The sequence below is a fragment of the Ictalurus punctatus genome, chromosome 8, assembly GCF_001660625.3.
Source record: "Ictalurus punctatus breed USDA103 chromosome 8, Coco_2.0, whole genome shotgun sequence".
NCBI classification, from domain to species: domain Eukaryota; kingdom Metazoa; phylum Chordata; class Actinopteri; order Siluriformes; family Ictaluridae; genus Ictalurus; species Ictalurus punctatus.
The window spans coordinates 21,315,727-21,332,521 of NC_030423.2; the positions used below are offsets into that span (position 1 = coordinate 21,315,727).

General features: G+C 40.8%; 2 protein-coding genes across 4 annotated transcripts in view; one reads left to right on the top strand and one right to left on the bottom strand.

The window, feature by feature from the left end:
• The window catches only part of cnot1 (CCR4-NOT transcription complex, subunit 1), a 30,934-nt gene extending 23,509 nt beyond the window's left edge, over window positions 1-7,425 (top strand). For all 3 annotated transcript variants that reach the window (XM_017474441.3, XM_017474443.3, XM_053682045.1), the window contains exons 37-49: window positions 87-195; window positions 343-512; window positions 829-1,060; window positions 1,343-1,591; window positions 1,760-1,923; window positions 2,997-3,114; window positions 3,204-3,305; window positions 3,436-3,609; window positions 4,802-4,951; window positions 5,301-5,481; window positions 5,926-6,058; window positions 6,176-6,310; window positions 6,421-7,425. In XM_017474441.3, the coding sequence (XP_017329930.2) occupies window positions 87-195; window positions 343-512; window positions 829-1,060; window positions 1,343-1,591; window positions 1,760-1,923; window positions 2,997-3,114; window positions 3,204-3,305; window positions 3,436-3,609; window positions 4,802-4,951; window positions 5,301-5,481; window positions 5,926-6,058; window positions 6,176-6,310; window positions 6,421-6,499 (1,996 nt within the window). In that variant the 3' untranslated portion in view covers window positions 6,500-7,425. The remainder of the gene's footprint in view (window positions 1-86; window positions 196-342; window positions 513-828; window positions 1,061-1,342; window positions 1,592-1,759; window positions 1,924-2,996; window positions 3,115-3,203; window positions 3,306-3,435; window positions 3,610-4,801; window positions 4,952-5,300; window positions 5,482-5,925; window positions 6,059-6,175; window positions 6,311-6,420) is intronic.
• Window positions 7,426-7,961: 536 nt separating this feature from the next.
• On the bottom strand, window positions 7,962-13,279 carry setd6 (SET domain containing 6, protein lysine methyltransferase). Its single transcript, XM_017474445.3, has 9 exons — window positions 13,071-13,279; window positions 12,800-12,892; window positions 12,172-12,316; window positions 11,950-12,091; window positions 10,994-11,188; window positions 10,742-10,868; window positions 9,385-9,565; window positions 8,778-8,920; window positions 7,962-8,535 (listed from the first exon to the last, which is right to left on the bottom strand). Exons 1-9 carry the CDS (start codon window positions 13,095-13,097, stop codon window positions 8,200-8,202), a joined length of 1,389 nt encoding a protein of 462 aa, XP_017329934.1. The 5' UTR covers window positions 13,098-13,279; the 3' UTR covers window positions 7,962-8,199.
• Between the last annotated feature and the right edge of the window lie 3,516 nt (window positions 13,280-16,795).

A 16,795-nucleotide genomic window follows, 5' to 3' on the forward strand; every position in this document is an offset into this window, starting at 1 on the left:
GATTGCAGCAACTAGCATCAACTCCTCTCAATTCTGAAAAAGTTGCATATTGTCTCATTTGGAACGTGCTGCTTAAAATGCTACAGGTGCCTGATCGAGTGCCGTGATGAGTACAAGTACAACGTGGAGGCAGTGGAGCTCTTGATCAGAAATCACCTCGTCAACATGCAGCAATATGACCTGCACCTTGCACAGGTAAGGTTCTCATGTATGCATGTCCCTGTCTTTCTCTTTAGAAACCTTGTCCTGTGTGACTTTTAGACTCAATTGATTTGATTTGAATGAAACTTTGAAGATTTTTATACTTTTTTTTTTTTGTTGTTTGTTTGTTTCTCTTTCCAGTCAATGGAGAACGGTTTGCACTACATGGCGGTGGCGTTCGCTATGCAGCTGGTGAAGTTGCTACTGGTGGACGAACGCAGCGTGAGCCACATTACCGAAGCGGACCTGTTCCACACCATCGAGACTCTGATGAGGACCTGTGCACACTCCAGAGCCAGTGCACCGGAAGGGTTAGCTAGCACACAATCTAATGCATACTGATGAGCGTCTCCGGTATTGTGCTGTGTCTTTTGTAGTTTGTGTGTCATCGCACTTTATAATCGCGACCATTTTGAGGACTGATCATTGATAAATCTACTTAATGAAGCACAGACTATGTTTTCATTTGTACTGATAAGTGTCTGCCTTAATACACTGGCTATGTACTATATAGCAACAAGAATGTTGGTGTGGTGGCGCAATTTTGAAAGTGGACACATGCCTTTTGCTTTTGGAATTCAACCCTGTGTTGTTAACTGATGAAGTTCTAACATGGTCTTTTTCAAGCCTGCCCCAGCTGATGGATGTGGTTCGCTCGAATTACGAGGCCATGATCGACCGTCACCACGGAGGACCCAACTTCATGATGCACTCTGGGATCTCACAAGCATCTGAGTACGACGATCCCCCGGGCCTGCGTGAGAAAGCGGAGTATCTGCTGAGAGAGTGGGTTAATCTGTACCACTCGGCTGCTGCTGGCAGGGACAGCACCAAAGCCTTCTCTGCCTTCGTGGGTCAGGTTAGACCAACTGTAAAAATAAATAAATAAAAATTGCTAAACTCTATATTCTTTGACCGTATCTATACTATGAACACATGCATAGCTGTATAATGTAGCCATGCTGTGCATAATATTAGACAAGTTTTGTCGTTGCGCTGTTGACAGACATTAGATTCTAATATCGTCTAATTTCACCACCAGTTGCCATTGTTTTTGAAATCGCAGGCCAACATGGTCTAAATGGCACGGTTGCATGTTTCTCTCTTTCATGCACTCGTTCTTTCACACATCCGTTCACAGATGCATCAGCAAGGCATTCTGAAGACTGACGACCTCATCACCCGATTTTTCCGGCTGTGCACGGAGATGTGTGTAGAGATAAGCTACCGCGCTCAGGCCGAGCAGCAGCACAACCCAGCCGCCAGCGCTGCCATTATCCGCGCCAAATGCTACCATAACCTGGACGCTTTTGTCCGCCTCATCGCCCTACTAGTCAAGCATTCCGGAGAGGCCACAAACACGGTCACCAAGATCAACCTGTTAAACAAGGTGCGCGATGAAAGATGGACGAACGTGACACGCCTCTGGCAACTGTGGATTCTAATCCTATTTAGAATTGGCAGATATTGATGCATTGGCAAAGGATCTTGTTTTGCTGAGGATTCAGGGTTTTGGACTGATTTGCCTTTTGGTGTATGTGTGTGCGCGTGCATGCAGGTATTGGGCATTGTAGTGGGTGTGCTGATCCAGGACCATGACGTGAGGCAGGCGGATTTCCAGCAGCTACCATACCACCGCATTTTCATCATGCTGCTGCTGGAGCTTAATGCCCCTGAGCATGTACTGGAGACCATCAACTTCCAGACCCTCACTGCCTTCTGGTAACAAGTTTGAGTCTAGTGCCAAAGCCAATTAAAATGAAATGTTTGTTCTTAAAATGACCACATTGCATTGTTCTGCTAGTTACTACACACACACGATTGCTTTACGGCATTATGGCATCCTCCATACGCAAAATCCGTCCGAAATTTGTGTAACCTTCAGCCAATGTTGTACTTGGCGCCCAACTATGCAGCGTTGCTTATATGCTCACCTGTGTATCTTGTAGGGCTGCTCGATTATGGCAAAAATCGTAATCACGATTATTTTGGTCAATATTGAAATCATGATTATTAAACACGATTACTTATTGACTTTGGAAACAAGCATTTTTATTGAACTTTTATTAAAAAAAATAATAAATTAAGCGGATTTTCTTGAATATAATTCAAGAATATGTAAAACAAATATTAAATAAATTAGAGAGCTAGCGGAGCATGTCACATGACGCATTTCGGCAAATCGTGTAGCCGGAAATGAGCTTTAAACTTCTTTACCCAATGAAATTATGTCTCCTGGTTTAGATCAGCCTTAGATTTAGTTTCTCACTATTAGTGAGCTCTAGAGAGGAAATGAGCGTATTTAAACCAGCCGTCATGCTACAGGAATCCAACGATACCAAACGTTACTTCTTTTTGTTCCACATCAGACTCGAAACCAAACCGTTTCCAAACGGTTTCATGTTTCTTGTCGACCAAAGGCTCTCTTCCTGACATCTTAGCTTGAGCTGAACTAAAAATGCTGCAGCCTGGTGGGGAGTGAGATTGGCCTTTTAGGGAGGGGTGAAAGCACTGTAAAGAAAAATGGCGAACAGTTTTTAAAAAGAAAAAAACAGAGCGTTGCAAAATGGATTGCAGCAAAGTAATCGTTTTATCTCGGCTATTTTCATGCTCGTCACAAGTTTCTTCTCGTGTTAAATTCTGACCTATCCTATAGTTATACCCAAAAAAAAAGTAGATGTAAAAGACACATACTCCTTGTTAGTATTCCAGCTGTCTGTTCTATATTTGCAAGTATAAACCGGACCTTATATTTTGGAATTTTTAGTTAATTGTTAATTTTTTTTTTATTAAAGCAACACCTTCCACATCTTGAGGCCAACTAAAGCACCTGGCTTTGTATACGCCTGGCTGGAGCTCATCTCACATCGAATCTTTATAGCCAGAATGCTGGCACACACCCCACAGCAGAAGGTAAGTATTTTCTGAATATGCAGAACATGCTCTTTGTGCCATATTACAACGATGTTCCTTATTTATTTGTCATGTCTGTCTGGTTGCAGGGATGGCCCATGTATGCCCAGCTGCTGATTGACTTGTTTAAGTTCCTGGCCCCTTTCCTGAGGAATGTCGAGCTTAACAAACCTATGCAAATCCTCTATAAGGTATAAAAGCTCTTTTAATCGCTTCATCATCCTAATCCGTGAAACGGTCCTCAAGAGAATTGAAATGGAAATCACTAGCCGTGTATTTGTAGACCGATTTCCTTATTTCTGCGTGTCGTGAATCTTTTAGGGCACCTTGCGGGTTCTTCTGGTGCTGCTGCATGACTTCCCGGAGTTCCTGTGTGATTATCACTACGGCTTCTGTGACGTGATTCCACCCAACTGCATCCAGCTGAGAAACCTGATCCTGAGTGCCTTTCCCCGCAACATGAGGCTACCGGACCCCTTCACTCCCAACCTCAAGGTAGCACACCCATGTCGTTCACTACGAAGAGGCGTCTCTGCGTGATAGTGCCCGTTATTCCTTATACAGATTCTGAACCTGAGCAAAAGGGATGGTTTTTTTTGGGGGTTTTTTTTGGGGGTTTTTTGTTTCGTTTGCCGTTTTTGGTTTTAAAATGGCCTCGCTCTCAGACTGACGGACCTGCCAACCTTTACACAATTTGTGTAGGAGCTCTGCATTTTAACATCTGCGTGCTCTGATTAAAATGTTTACTTTCATGTCGATTTTCCTGTTTGAAAGATGTACTGACAAATGCTTATTTTATGAATTTTTCGGTCAAAGAAAATGGGGAATGTTTTGAGATTATTAACGTGAAATAAAAATGTATGACTAAGTAGTTAATAAAATGTACATGGGTCTAAAGCAAGATGTAAAATCTAAGGCTACAATAAAGTGATTAAAATCTAAGCCTGGAATGCGTGTAAATACAGCAGGGCTTTACCGTAAGCACCAGGCATGCAGTAGCTCCTCGCCCTGTAAAACCCTGCATGTACCCTGCAGTCAAAAGTTTAGACACTTTATTTTTATTTTTTCCCCCAACATTTTAGAATAATAGTCATCAAAACTGTGTAGAAACACACATGGAACTATGGGAATTATGTTGTGATGAATCCAAAATAAATTAAAAATAATTTAGTATTTTATCGTCTTCAAAGGAGACAACCTTTTTGGCTAGAATTTCCAGAAATGTATTCTTGGTATTTTCTCAACCAATTTCTTGAGAAATTTCCCTGAGCTACTTTTTAAACAGTATTAAAGGAGCTCACACCTATGCTGGACACTTATTGGCTGCTTTTTGTGATATTTCACTCTGAGTCTTCAGTTAAAAATATATATTGTAAATAACGTTATTCATTTCTTTCATTTGAAAACTGTTGGCACAATTATATTTTTGTCTCCAACACAGATTTTAAACATTTAATCATACACCTTCAGATCAAAAGGTTTTTAAGATCATGGGAAACATTTCAGGCCAGTGTCTCCAAACTTGTTACCGGTAGTGTACGTGCACTACAGGTGTTCTGCCTTATACATGTGATTTTTGATTTTGTAGATTGATGAACAGGGTTCTTACAAACACGCATGTTACAGTTTGATAGTTTCTTGTGAGGCATTGTTGTCTAACGTTTTGCGGGTCTTCCCCTTTAACCAGGTGGACATGCTAAGCGAGATTAACATCGCTCCACGCATTCTCACCAACTTCACTGGTGTGATGCCTTCCCAATTCAAGAAGGATCTGGACTCGTACCTGAAGACTCGCTCTCCCGTCACTTTCCTCTCCGAGCTGCGCAGCAACCTGCAGGTAGAGAGGATCCCAGTCCGGTTCATTCCTATGATTTTGTATGTTTGCATCATGTGATGAGGTCACTTAATTGACCTTTAATTGCGTTTGTTTAAAGATATAGCTATAATCATACGGTGAGGTGTAAAGAAAAAAACACCTGGAAAAACACTCGTTATTGTTACCAGATCTTAAGTTGAAAATTTCACTTTGGTATAATGGCACATCCTGAAGTCTTATTCCTGGTTATGCCACAGAAATGTTAACGATGTCTCAGTGAAGACCACAGAGACAAAATGACACCGCCCATAGATACTCCTAGCTGTTTAAATGATGCCGTGTGGGTTAATGCCGTTTGTGTTTGCACCAGGTGTCCAACGAGCCGGGAAACCGTTACAACATCCAGCTGATCAACGCTCTAGTGCTATATGTAGGCACGCAGGCCATCGCCCACATCCACAACAAGGGCAGCACGCCTTCCATGAGCACAATCACCCACTCGGCACACATGGACATCTTCCAGAACCTTGCGGTGGACCTGGACACTGAGGGTGAGACCCGTGTGTGTGGCAAAAACTGCTCGTAGCCTTTACTACCTAGCCAAACTAACGCTGATCGTGTGGAACTTTATTGCAGAGTAAGTTCATCAATGTGCCGGTTGTAGCGGTGGTGATCAGTTCATACATTATCACACAGCCCTGGAATCCAGAATCATGTTATTATACATTGATGCATTTTGAGATTTAGAAACTTTGCTGCAGATACTTATTTTCATTACATCTAACACGTGTAACAAATAACATCAGTAAAACATACCAGTTTAGACCATTTTAATTCATTACAGCCAAAAATTGTGATCGTAATTAAACCGTACAGCCTAAATGATTTGATTTGATTTTTTAAAAAAAAGAACAAATGACTGCTGCATTTTCTATTCCTTTAGCTAGTCCATTAAACCTCATTTCCTTTTCTCTCTGCTTCTGTCCTTCGTTCAGGCCGCTACCTGTTCCTCAACGCGATAGCCAATCAGCTGCGTTACCCGAACAGCCACACGCACTACTTCAGCTGCACCATGCTCTACCTGTTTGCCGAAGCCAACACCGAGGCCATTCAGGAGCAGATCACTCGGTAGGGAAAACTACTTCTGTTGCTTCAGTGTACACACAGTCTGGGTTTATACTAGCATCAGAAAAACCTTACTTAAAGGGTTTTTAATCATTTCATGGCATATTTTATGGCATGCAGGGTACTACTGGAGAGATTGATAGTGAACAGGCCGCATCCCTGGGGACTCCTCATCACTTTCATCGAGCTGATCAAAAATCCTGCCTTTAAATTCTGGAGCCATGACTTTGTGCACTGCGCGCCGGAGATCGAGAAGTGAGTGGTTTGTTTCTTCTCTGAAGCTTTGCTATGGTATATAAGGTGTGTTAGGGTGTGTGTGTGAGAGAGGGGTGTGTTTTAACATGACTGTGGGTCTCTTGGTGCAGGCTGTTCCAGTCTGTAGCTCAGTGCTGCATGGGGCAGAAGCAGGCCCAGCAGGTGATGGAGGGCACGGGTGCCACTTAGGCTGCAGGAACTGTTCCTTCCTGAGTCCAGCAAGAGAAACGCCTCTCCAGTCTTCCCTTTAGCCCTCCACCGACTCCCGGCTCCTATCCGCTCATCTCATCTCAGCCAGCACTGGTGGACTACCTTCACATTTAACAGGGACTGCCGTTCACCCACGCTAAACTATTTAGGAATGATGTTATTAGCAAAGGGGGGGGGACTGTTAAACAGTCTATAAACCAACTTCAGTGTAAATATTTAGATAAGGGACGAGCAGATTTTGCGTCACCTTTCCCTCTTGCTAGCCAAAGCTGAGTTCTGACAACAAGCATGATCACATGCTTTAACGTTTTGTTTTTCACTTCTGGTGCACTCGGATGCTTTTTTTTTTTTTTTTTTAAATAAATTTTTCTTTTCCTTTCTTCCCCATGCTCCCTTGCGTTCTTTTTTGTTGTTTTTTTGTTTTGTTTTTCCCCCTTCTCGCCTTTTTTGGGTTTGGAAGCCTAATTCTAGTGTTCACAGAGGCTGTCTTTAATTTTTCCAGATTTTATTTTTTTTGTTTGTTTTAAAGGGAGCTCTATCGGTGTGGAGAGCTGACGGGCTCAGGACCCGCGCTGTCCTAGAGTGCAGAGGCGCTTTTTGGAGTCACTGGTTTTTGCACCGATTTAAGACATCGGGTAGGAGGTTCTCCCTGGCACTTGTAAAATTGTGGAAATATTCAGAAATTTGACGGTAATTTGAATCTTTACAGTTTGTACAAAGATCCAAATTGCAGAACACAAAGGAGGACCAATACAGCCCATTTTGTAAGGATTTTGAATGTTTTGTAAATGTATTGGTCCGTGTGTTGTATTTTGTAGTTATTTCTAGTTGCCTTTAGTTCTTGCTACTTATTTCCTGTATGTATGCATTCTGTAGTTGGCTGCATTAAACACTTGATCTGCAAACTGGTGTTTGTTTATTGTTCTGGTTTTTCAGGATGAAACTCTTAAATAGATGAACTGCATCATATTGAATTTTTAATTTTAAAAAATCTAATTCCAACACTGGATTGAGTGTTTATCCAGCTGAGGAAAAACCCAAGAATCAGAGCTGGAGTAATTAATGTTCACCAGTATTCATTATGAGTGGATTTCCATCACTTCCTCCGTGTGTCCTTATCCTCAAAGACCCACACATTTATATCTTGTAATTTACTTGTGGAGTAAAATGGTGATATGATCTGTTTAACAGTGGCTGCTTTTAACCCTACAACTGAGAAGCAATGACACCCTTATGGTGATGCATTAGTTTGATATGTGAATGAAGTTGGCTGACTTGTAGACAAAAAATCCAACAGAATTTAAACATTTTTACTTTGAATTCTGAACCTTTAGCTAGGTCCCACTAGTGTTCACTGCGTCAGTGCTGCATTTTCACACACTGTTTCTGGTCTCAGGTTGTAATGAGATCTTGAATGATCAGACTGAATCTACATTAATCATAAAATATAAAACTTGGGCTTTTATTAAAAAAAACAACCCGGTTTTGCTTCAAGATGGCAATTGTATTGTGTTAAGCTCTCGGTTTGAGACACTGAATTGATTCAGATGTACAGTTTGCACAGTAGCTTCCTTAAAATAATGACATTCTGTTTAGATTAAAATTTTCCTTTATACCCTGAGGAAAACCTTGCAGAAGGATTTTCTCTCTTGGTTGGGTGACTTTAGTGTATGTTTATACTATGCTGTACTGGTCTGAGTGAGCCGCTGAAGCTTCTTTATGATGCTCTTTTGGCCGAGCCGGACGTGCAGTGCTCTCCTCTCCCTGTGGCTGAGTTTAGCCAGAGCTTTTGGTTCCTCCATCACGGTGAGATCTGACTCTACGTCCTCCGTGTACAGGCTGAGCGTGAAGCCGGCAGCGGTGTGCAGCAATCGCTTCCACTCTGGAGCCAGTGTCACTATTCCCTCAAAACTCAGAGCCTGGGCAGCTCTGGAATCCTCCTCATCGCCCTCGTCTTCCTCCCAGCCTTCATTCTCCTGGAATTCTTGGAACTCCTCTTTACTCATGCAGATCACCTGAACACAGAAAACGGCAGAGACGTTAAATTTCTGGACATGAAAATCTCCAGTGTGTGTAGATTTTGCTCTAGTGTTTGTTCTAATGGTGCCTGTTCACAGCTTTAGCCTCCGGGATACAAATCCTGCATCATAGCTGTATGCCTTGTGTGTTCATTGAAGCCTACAGGGACATAACTGGAAAGAAATATCAAACATACTTATTATGTAGTAGGTGTGTGTGATCACACTAGTCCTGTTACCTTCAGAGTCATGTAGAGCTCGGTGTCAGTCAGGGAACCATTCTTCCCAAAAACAAACACGCCCTTCTCCCCGACTACATCCATGTCACACAGCATTCTCCACTTGTCCAGCAGGAGGCACTGCTCGTCCTCATTTTGTGTTGCTTTGAGGGAAGAAATTGTGAATCAAACATTGAGTCACAACAACTTTGGGACAATAATAATCTCTTAAAGGGTGGTGCGATGAAACAAGTTGCCGTTACTACTATTCATTTCCTATAACAGCATGTCCCAAAGAGTTTTATTCTTCTTACACCATAACAATTTGCCAACAACTGCATATTTTTAATCAGTTTAAACAAGAACGCATTGGACTACATTAAAGTGCACATGTTTTCCCTCCGTCTTTTTCTTTGGAATCACACAGCTGGTAGCCTCTCTGATTTCAGGGTACAATACAGGTTTTGGAGCAAGCGTTTCATTTCGCTTGTCTGGTTTCCCCCCATAGTTCTCTGCTCACATTTGGATTTTAAACCAATACCTTTTAAAACAAACTCAACATGTCTGATGTTGCTCTAACTTGAATATGTTCTTATCACAATCTCATTGTGTTTAAGTGGACTTGCACCTTGCACAGCTGCTTTATACACCGCGGTCATGTGGACGTCAGCCGTGTCGTTGGTGTTGGTGGGAAAAGGCTCCGTGAAGCCGTACATGTGTAGCAGCTGCCAGTTGGCCATCTGGCCGTACGTGTTGAAGATCTCCTCACCTTTCCCGATGGGCCGCACTGCCACCATCTTCAAGCACTCCTACAGGTGAGGAAAAGAGGGAGAACAAAAGATCTTAGACATTTACAGCTGAAAAAAATCCTTTGAATAGCCTGAAATTACAAAAGAACTGCAATAATTCAAGGTGCATTAGGTAAGATCGTTAAACCATCTCTAACAGTTAAATAAAGTGAAGTCGAACCAGATTCAAATGATTGATTCATTTTTTTTCCTCATTGACCCCATCCGCATTCCCACCCGTGTACATGAAGCTTAGCATGTTCGCACTGCCAGCTGAGATGGGCCGTTCAGCTGCTTGAACAATGTTACAACATTATAAACACACAAAATTAAACTCAATGATTGATAAGGATTAAAAATAAATGTATCTACTCAATTCAAAATGTAAAGCTGTTCACTTCAAAGCTTTATACAGATGTGGCAAGGAGCGACATCGCTAGTTCTGCGTCCTGCTTCTTTCCCTTCACCTGTAATAAGTTACTCCGTCTTGGAAAAGATGGTTTTACTGTGTTTCTTGGTATGTTTTTTTTTTAGAAGCACAGAGTAAATATTATTAATTTTTTTTGGCTAACAGGAGAATTATCTGGCTGCACTGGGCGCTTGTTGATTTGAGACTGAGTTGAAGCCGGAGTAAAGGGGTGTTGGGAAGTGTCTATACAATGACTGACAAAAGGCATCCAAACCTCAACAAGCATTAAGGCCAAGACTTAAACTTTCTTTTTTTGATGTTATACTAGTAAGAATTTTTTTTTTATTCTGCATCAATTGTACATCTTTACTGGAAAATGCTCCAAGCATTTGCAAACAATTATATTTGCAATACAAACAGTAGATTTTTTTTTAACCTCCGAATTATTGAGAATAATAAATCTAATCTAAGAGTAAGACTGATGCTATGGCTACAGTTTTTGCATGTCGGCACAAAATCGCTCCTGCCAGTGATTTTTCTGGGGAAACAAGAAAAACAAACCCTAACAGTCTGATCTCAGAATGGTTTGATGGTTCACCTTCTTAAACCTGCACACTGGTGAATTATTATACAAAGAAAAATCACCAAACCAAACATGTCTGGTACTGCATCTCTCTGGATTATACAGTAAACCTGCTGTTTGAACAGATCTGAAATCAGATTCTTTGGGTGACTGCAGAGAAAACGATGGAAGCGTGTTTCTAACATGACGTGTACGTCAGGCTTACTGGTGTGTACTCTAAATTAGCGTTGTGATTGGACACGTGGTTGAGCATGTCTGCCATTGGCACCATCATTGGGGGGTTGGGATCTTCATCCTCATCTTCATCCTCACCCTCATTTGGCTCCTGGAAGCTGAGATGAACAGAGGAGGTTTTGAGAAAACCATGCAACAATTCAATGTGGGTTTCAAAATGGATTCAGTTCATTACAATCCAACAACATGTCATGTAATATATGCCGCCTTGTCTACGGCTCACCTGTAGGCCATGACGAAAGCTACGAGACTCTGATAGAGCTCCAGAGTGTGGTGCTCGGGGTCCCACAGCTCCGGGTGGGAGCGCATGAAGGGCAAAACCGTGTTGTTATACTCCTGCTGGATGTTGGACAGGTCCGTGTCCACTGCCTCAGGGACGCCTGTTCCCTTCAATAGCTTCTCCCTCTCCTCCTTGGACCTAAGACAGTCCAAACACACATTTTTAATGGGATATTTTTCATTCTTAGCTTTAATGCCACCAGAAGGAAACAAGATTTTCCCTCCAGAGATTTCTCTCAGGTTTCTTAAGTTATCTCAGATTATCACATTTATCTAAGGTTTCCTTACAGATTGATCATATTTTTTGTAGATTTTGCACTCTCAGATTTGTCTCAGAGACTTGTCTCAGGAATCTATCTCAAGATTTTTCAAAGGTTTTTCCCCCCACAGATTATCTCAGATTCATAGAAAAGAAAGAATTTATAGATAAGAAACTGGCTTCTTCACAGGTTCCCCCCACCTCACAAATTTGGCTCCAATTTATTCACAGGTTTATCTAAGGTTTCTTCACCGATTTTTTGTTGAAAGGGTGAGAGCTTTCTTGCTTCTTCAGAGACACATGAAGCCAGAAAATTGCATCTTTTCAAACATCACAGACTGCATAACACACTCTTGCATGTTCACAAGTGCTATCTTCCCTCTTCCACATACAAAAGCTCACAGATTTGACCTCAGATATGTGACTTCAGCTCAACAAATAGTCTCACTAGACTCGGTAGAGGTGATGATTAAAAAAAAAGGTTTAAGTAGAGGGACAAGTTCACATGAAGATATGTAAATGGATAAATATACATACATAATTATTGGTACCCTTCAGAAGAAAGCAGTCACTCCATTATCACACACCATGTGATATAACATTTAGTTAATTTGCTTACAAATGATTTAAAGCCCTTTTACCAGAACATGGGGTGGTCCAGCTTCCTGAAATCAGGCCAGAGACTCAGATAGGGCTTCCAATGCGACTCGACTGAGCTGTACTCGTACATCAGCGTCAGGAGGAGTGGAACCCAGCCAGACGGGCTCTCCAAACAGCTCCTTCCTGAAAATGAAGCCACTTAAGAACTCAGGTAGAAAATCACTTTTAAGATGAAATTGATTAGAGTCAGTCCAGTGCTCTACCTTCTTCAAGGACCTTCTTAGTTTTGGAAGTGCCCGGATGTAAAACAGCATCTCTGGGGATGGAGAAAAGGATGTGGCCTTCCTCTATGTCTTCTTTAGCAAGCATGCCATAATCTGCTGCTGTGCCTTCTTTACTGAGGTACACCTGCAGCAACATAACAGTTGTAGTTAGTACTAACATTCACAGCACACGTGCTTTATATATTATATTACGAGGGTTTTCAGGGTCCTTGTTTGTGTTATCTTCTTGTAATGTCTAGTAAGAGCTCATTAACTGCATCAAAGTCCTTCTGTACTTGGTTAATAAATCTCAATTCTGCTACAAATACACTCATAATTTCTGCATTCATTATGGTCTCCAACCTTTAACATTTCATCCAACCAGCTTTTGGATCCTGGAGGATCGTGGCATATATGTGTGTTGATTTTGCCTTTTGTCTTTTAATACAGGATGCATTTAGTAAATTCTGATAATCCACTATGATTCATTGATGCTTTATACAGGAACTGTAATCTGATATTACACCTATTTTCTAAAGCATCATAATCACCTAACCCTACGTGATTGATTTCCATTGACAGATTACATCTTGGTCATTAATTCACACATAAAACATGTCCGGCTTGCCTTGTTGCTGAGGTTCAGATTCACTTCATCACACCACAGTAAGAAGTTGCTCAGAGACTCGTCCACACTGCAGTCTGAGCTTCCATCCTCCCGCTAAAACACACACACACACACACACACACACACACACACACACACACACACATTATTACATACCCCATATCATATCAGAGCTTCCTATCATTAAACATATAATTTTAATTGTAAACACAAATTATTTAGACTCAACAACATTACAGCCCACTTTAACACAAACCCAGTGTGTGTTTACCTTTGGTCTCTTTGCATCTGTCGCCATGTCGTTAGAAAAAAATTAAATAAATTTAGCACACTGTTCTACACGTTGCTAACATGAAAATATGTTTCTAAACTGTATTTGAAATATCAACATGAATGCGCAATCTGACAGGGAGAATCAATAATGCACTTTCTCTTCATGTGAGTTTGATGTGTCGCGTGTTTTTGACGTCACACCGTCTTCTTCTTCTGACGTATTGGGGAATTTTTTTCCTCCGTTGTTTTAGTGCCCTCTTCAGGGCGGTTCAGGTAAATAACTTTTACCTAGCTATGTGCCTCCTAGAGAGTGTAGAGTTTAATAGGATTTTTTTTTAATTTTATAAAAGCGTAATCCTGTGCTCTTTAAACATTATATAAGTTCTTACTTTTGTTGTTGATATCTTTACACTGCTGTATGACTTCTTCTTCTTTCTCCTGAGTATCTGTTTCATGCTAATAAAACAGGAGAAACTGAGTCTGTTCATGGACTGAGATTGTTTTCCTGTTGGATGTTTCTTCAGCATTTCTTTAAGTCTTTTATATCCTCATCCTAGACTAAAGGATGATGAACAGGACAGAACAGTCTGCCCTCTATATAAACAATGTAGAGATGGACAGGTTGTCCAGATTCAGATTTATCTGATTTTTGAGTCTATGGTCAGTCTCCTGGTCACTAAACACGTTCCATATCGTGAAGAGAAATCAGAACAATGCCTTTTCTTCCTGATGAGGCTGAAATTGACCAGCCTACAAAAAATATGGCCGTATTGATGGAAGTAACCGAATTTATTTATTTATTTATTTAATGTCCTAGGTGTCCAGAATTAATGTCCTAGGTGTCTAGTTCAAGTTCAGGAAAATGCCTCCAAACTCACTGGATGGTGCTTCTTCGTTCTTCAGCAAGACCATGATCCCAAATATACTACCAAAGACAACAAAGGAATTTTTCAATGCTAAAAATTGGAAAATTCTTGACTTGCCATGTCAGTCACCTGATCTGAATACCACTGAGTATGGATTTCACATAGTGAAAGAAATTAAGGTGATTAGCCCCTGGAACAAGCAGGAGCTGAAGATGGCTGCAGTACAAGCCTGGCAGAGCATCACTCGAGATGGTACTCAACACCTGGTGATGTCTGTGGGTTGCAGATTTTGACAAGCAGTCACTGCAATGCAAAGGATATGCAAGAAAGTACTAAATCCATCAGACCTCCCTGTCTGTTCAGAGACAGCTGGGCAAAAATCTTCTCCTTCTTTGCTCAGAGTTGTCCTCAAAAGAGTGTCCCTTGTCTTTCTGGTATAGGTAGAACTCCTTACTTAACATTTAGGCTGAAATTAAAGTACAAAGCTAGATTCAAGCGAATATGTTTATTTAAAAATAAAAAAAAGTATTTCCTCATATGCGAGGAGTGAATGTAGTTGTCTTTAATTTATTTATTCATTTTCATATGATTCATTTGCATGTGATTAATTTACATGTGATTCATTTTCATGAGATTCATTTTCATGAGATTCATATTCAGGTGATACATTTTGATGTGATTTATTTACATGTGATTCATTTTCATGAGATTCATTTTCATGTGATTCATATTCATGTGATACATTTTCATGTGATTCATCTACGTAGGATTCGTTTACATGTGATTCATTTACTAATTTGCTTCTCTTTAAATCCAGTTTTAGACTGTGATATTACAAAGGTCTTTCCAGATTATTACTTGCTACACTGTATGAGATAACCCCAGTGAAACTGCCTGAATTCTATAATATAATTTGTTCACCATGTTAGGTTTAAATCCTCTAAAAACAGATTCGCAATTAAATAACATTACATCCTTCAAAGCATTGGCATGTTCTGCTTACTCTCACAATCCTCCAAACTCCCACACCCAAAGTCTCCATAAACAAATGACAGCAGTGTATCCTACAAAAACCGAACGTTGTCCACAATGTGAAAACAACTCGGAGAGTAAACTGAACTAACCAACAAAATTACCAAGACTGATAAACAGTCTGCACACAATAATAAATATAATGTCTTTACCTTTTAAAGACTTACAAATAATGTAACAGTGTAGCACGTAAAGCCGAGGAGATAACACTAATACAATTAAATAAACAGAAACTCTAACCCGGTCAGAGCATCGAAACAGAGAAGCACCTTAATACAGAAGTAATTTTAAGAGGAGTAAGTCCACAAAATCTAGGTGGAGTAATGCAACGACAATTATCTTCAATAAGAATCCGAATTCTGTAGAGCTGGAAGGCCGTGTGCAAAAAAATAAAAGAGATGGTCAAATCCCTCCCTTTAATCCGCTGGATCTCTCTCGCACGGCGTAAAATGTCAACACAGTCACTGTGATAGTGGAATCTGCACACAATAGCTCGTGGTCGTTCACCAGGGTTGGGCTTCGGCTGAAGGGGTCCAAAACCGGCTCCTTCTCCAGACCAAACGCTTCTTTTAACACGGCCGCTACAGCAGCAGTTGTACAGGTGTCAGCGCCCTCTGGAACTCCCACTATCTAGTGAATGTAGTTAAGCAGTTATGTTCTCAGGTCAGTCAGTTGAGTTCAGTCGTGTTACTTGTAATGTTTCATACATCCATGTAGTCTACAGTTATTAGTTTGAAGAGACAAGACAAAAAATGCTAGTAGATCTTTGATATTTGCCACAAATATTGCATCATTGGTCTATGGAGTACAAGTAGAAAGAAATAAAGAAAGACTTTGTTTGTCACATATACAGTACATTACAGTACAGGAATATTCTTCTCTTTGCATATCCCTGCTTCCTCAAGGGCCCAACCTTCTAATTAGCAACGCAGCACCTTAATCACTGACTACCACCACCACTTTTCTGCCCTGCGTATGTGACAGATAAAATCTTTCTTTCTAAGTATTGAGATCAATTAAATTAAGATCATATGAAAGTCATTTATTAACGTCAACTATTCCATATTATACAGAATGGGAAACAATCCCATAAACCACTATGTAAATGATTGACAGCATGCACAGTTTGAGAAACAGATGGCTCACACATCCTCAGCTAGCAGGTTTATTAAATAGTACCTGCAAAACACAAGTGTCATCGTCAACAGTGAAGAGCCAACTCTAGGAGTCTGTCCTTCTAGGCAAATTTAAAAGAAAACGCCATATCTGCGATTGTCCAATAAAAGGAAAAGTTTAAATGGCCAAAAGACCATAGATACAGGACAAAGGATGATTGGGGGGAACAAAGTCTAATGGACAGACAAAAAAAAGTTTGAGGTGTTTGGATCACAGAGAAGAACATTTGTAAGGCTCAGAACAAATTAAAATATTCTGGAGGAGTGTATGGTGGAGGAAATGTGCTGGTCTGGGGCTGCTTTGGTGCTGGTAAAGTGGCAAATTTGTACAGGGTAAAAGGAATCTTGAATAAGGAAGGTTATCACTCCATTTTGCATTGGAGCCAATTCATCCTACAACAATACAATGACCTAAATAACTGTTCTAAATTATGCAAAACCTATTTAGGGAAGAAGCAGTCAGCTGGAATGTCTGCAGTCAGCTGTTTGTAATGGATTGGCCAGAGAAAACACAGGATATCAAAACTATTGTGCTGTTGTTGGAGCAGCTTGACTGGATGGTATGGGGAAAAAAAATTGCCCGTCAAGCCAATCCAACTTGTGGGACCTGCTTCAGGTAGCATGGAGTGACATTTCTGCAGATTTTCTCA

Bases quoted from the DNA above. Each gene is read 5' to 3' on its own strand.
- setd6 (XM_017474445.3), bottom strand. From the start codon at position 13,097: ATGGCGACAGATGCAAAGAGACCAAAG. The intron at 12,092-12,171 runs GTAGAGCACTGG...CTTCATTTTCAG, and splicing joins TAAGAAGGTCCTTGAAGAAG to GAAGGAGCTGTTTGGAGAGC. The intron at 8,921-9,384 runs GTGCAAGTCCAC...CTTCCCTCAAAG, and splicing joins GTATAAAGCAGCTGTGCAAG to CAACACAAAATGAGGACGAG.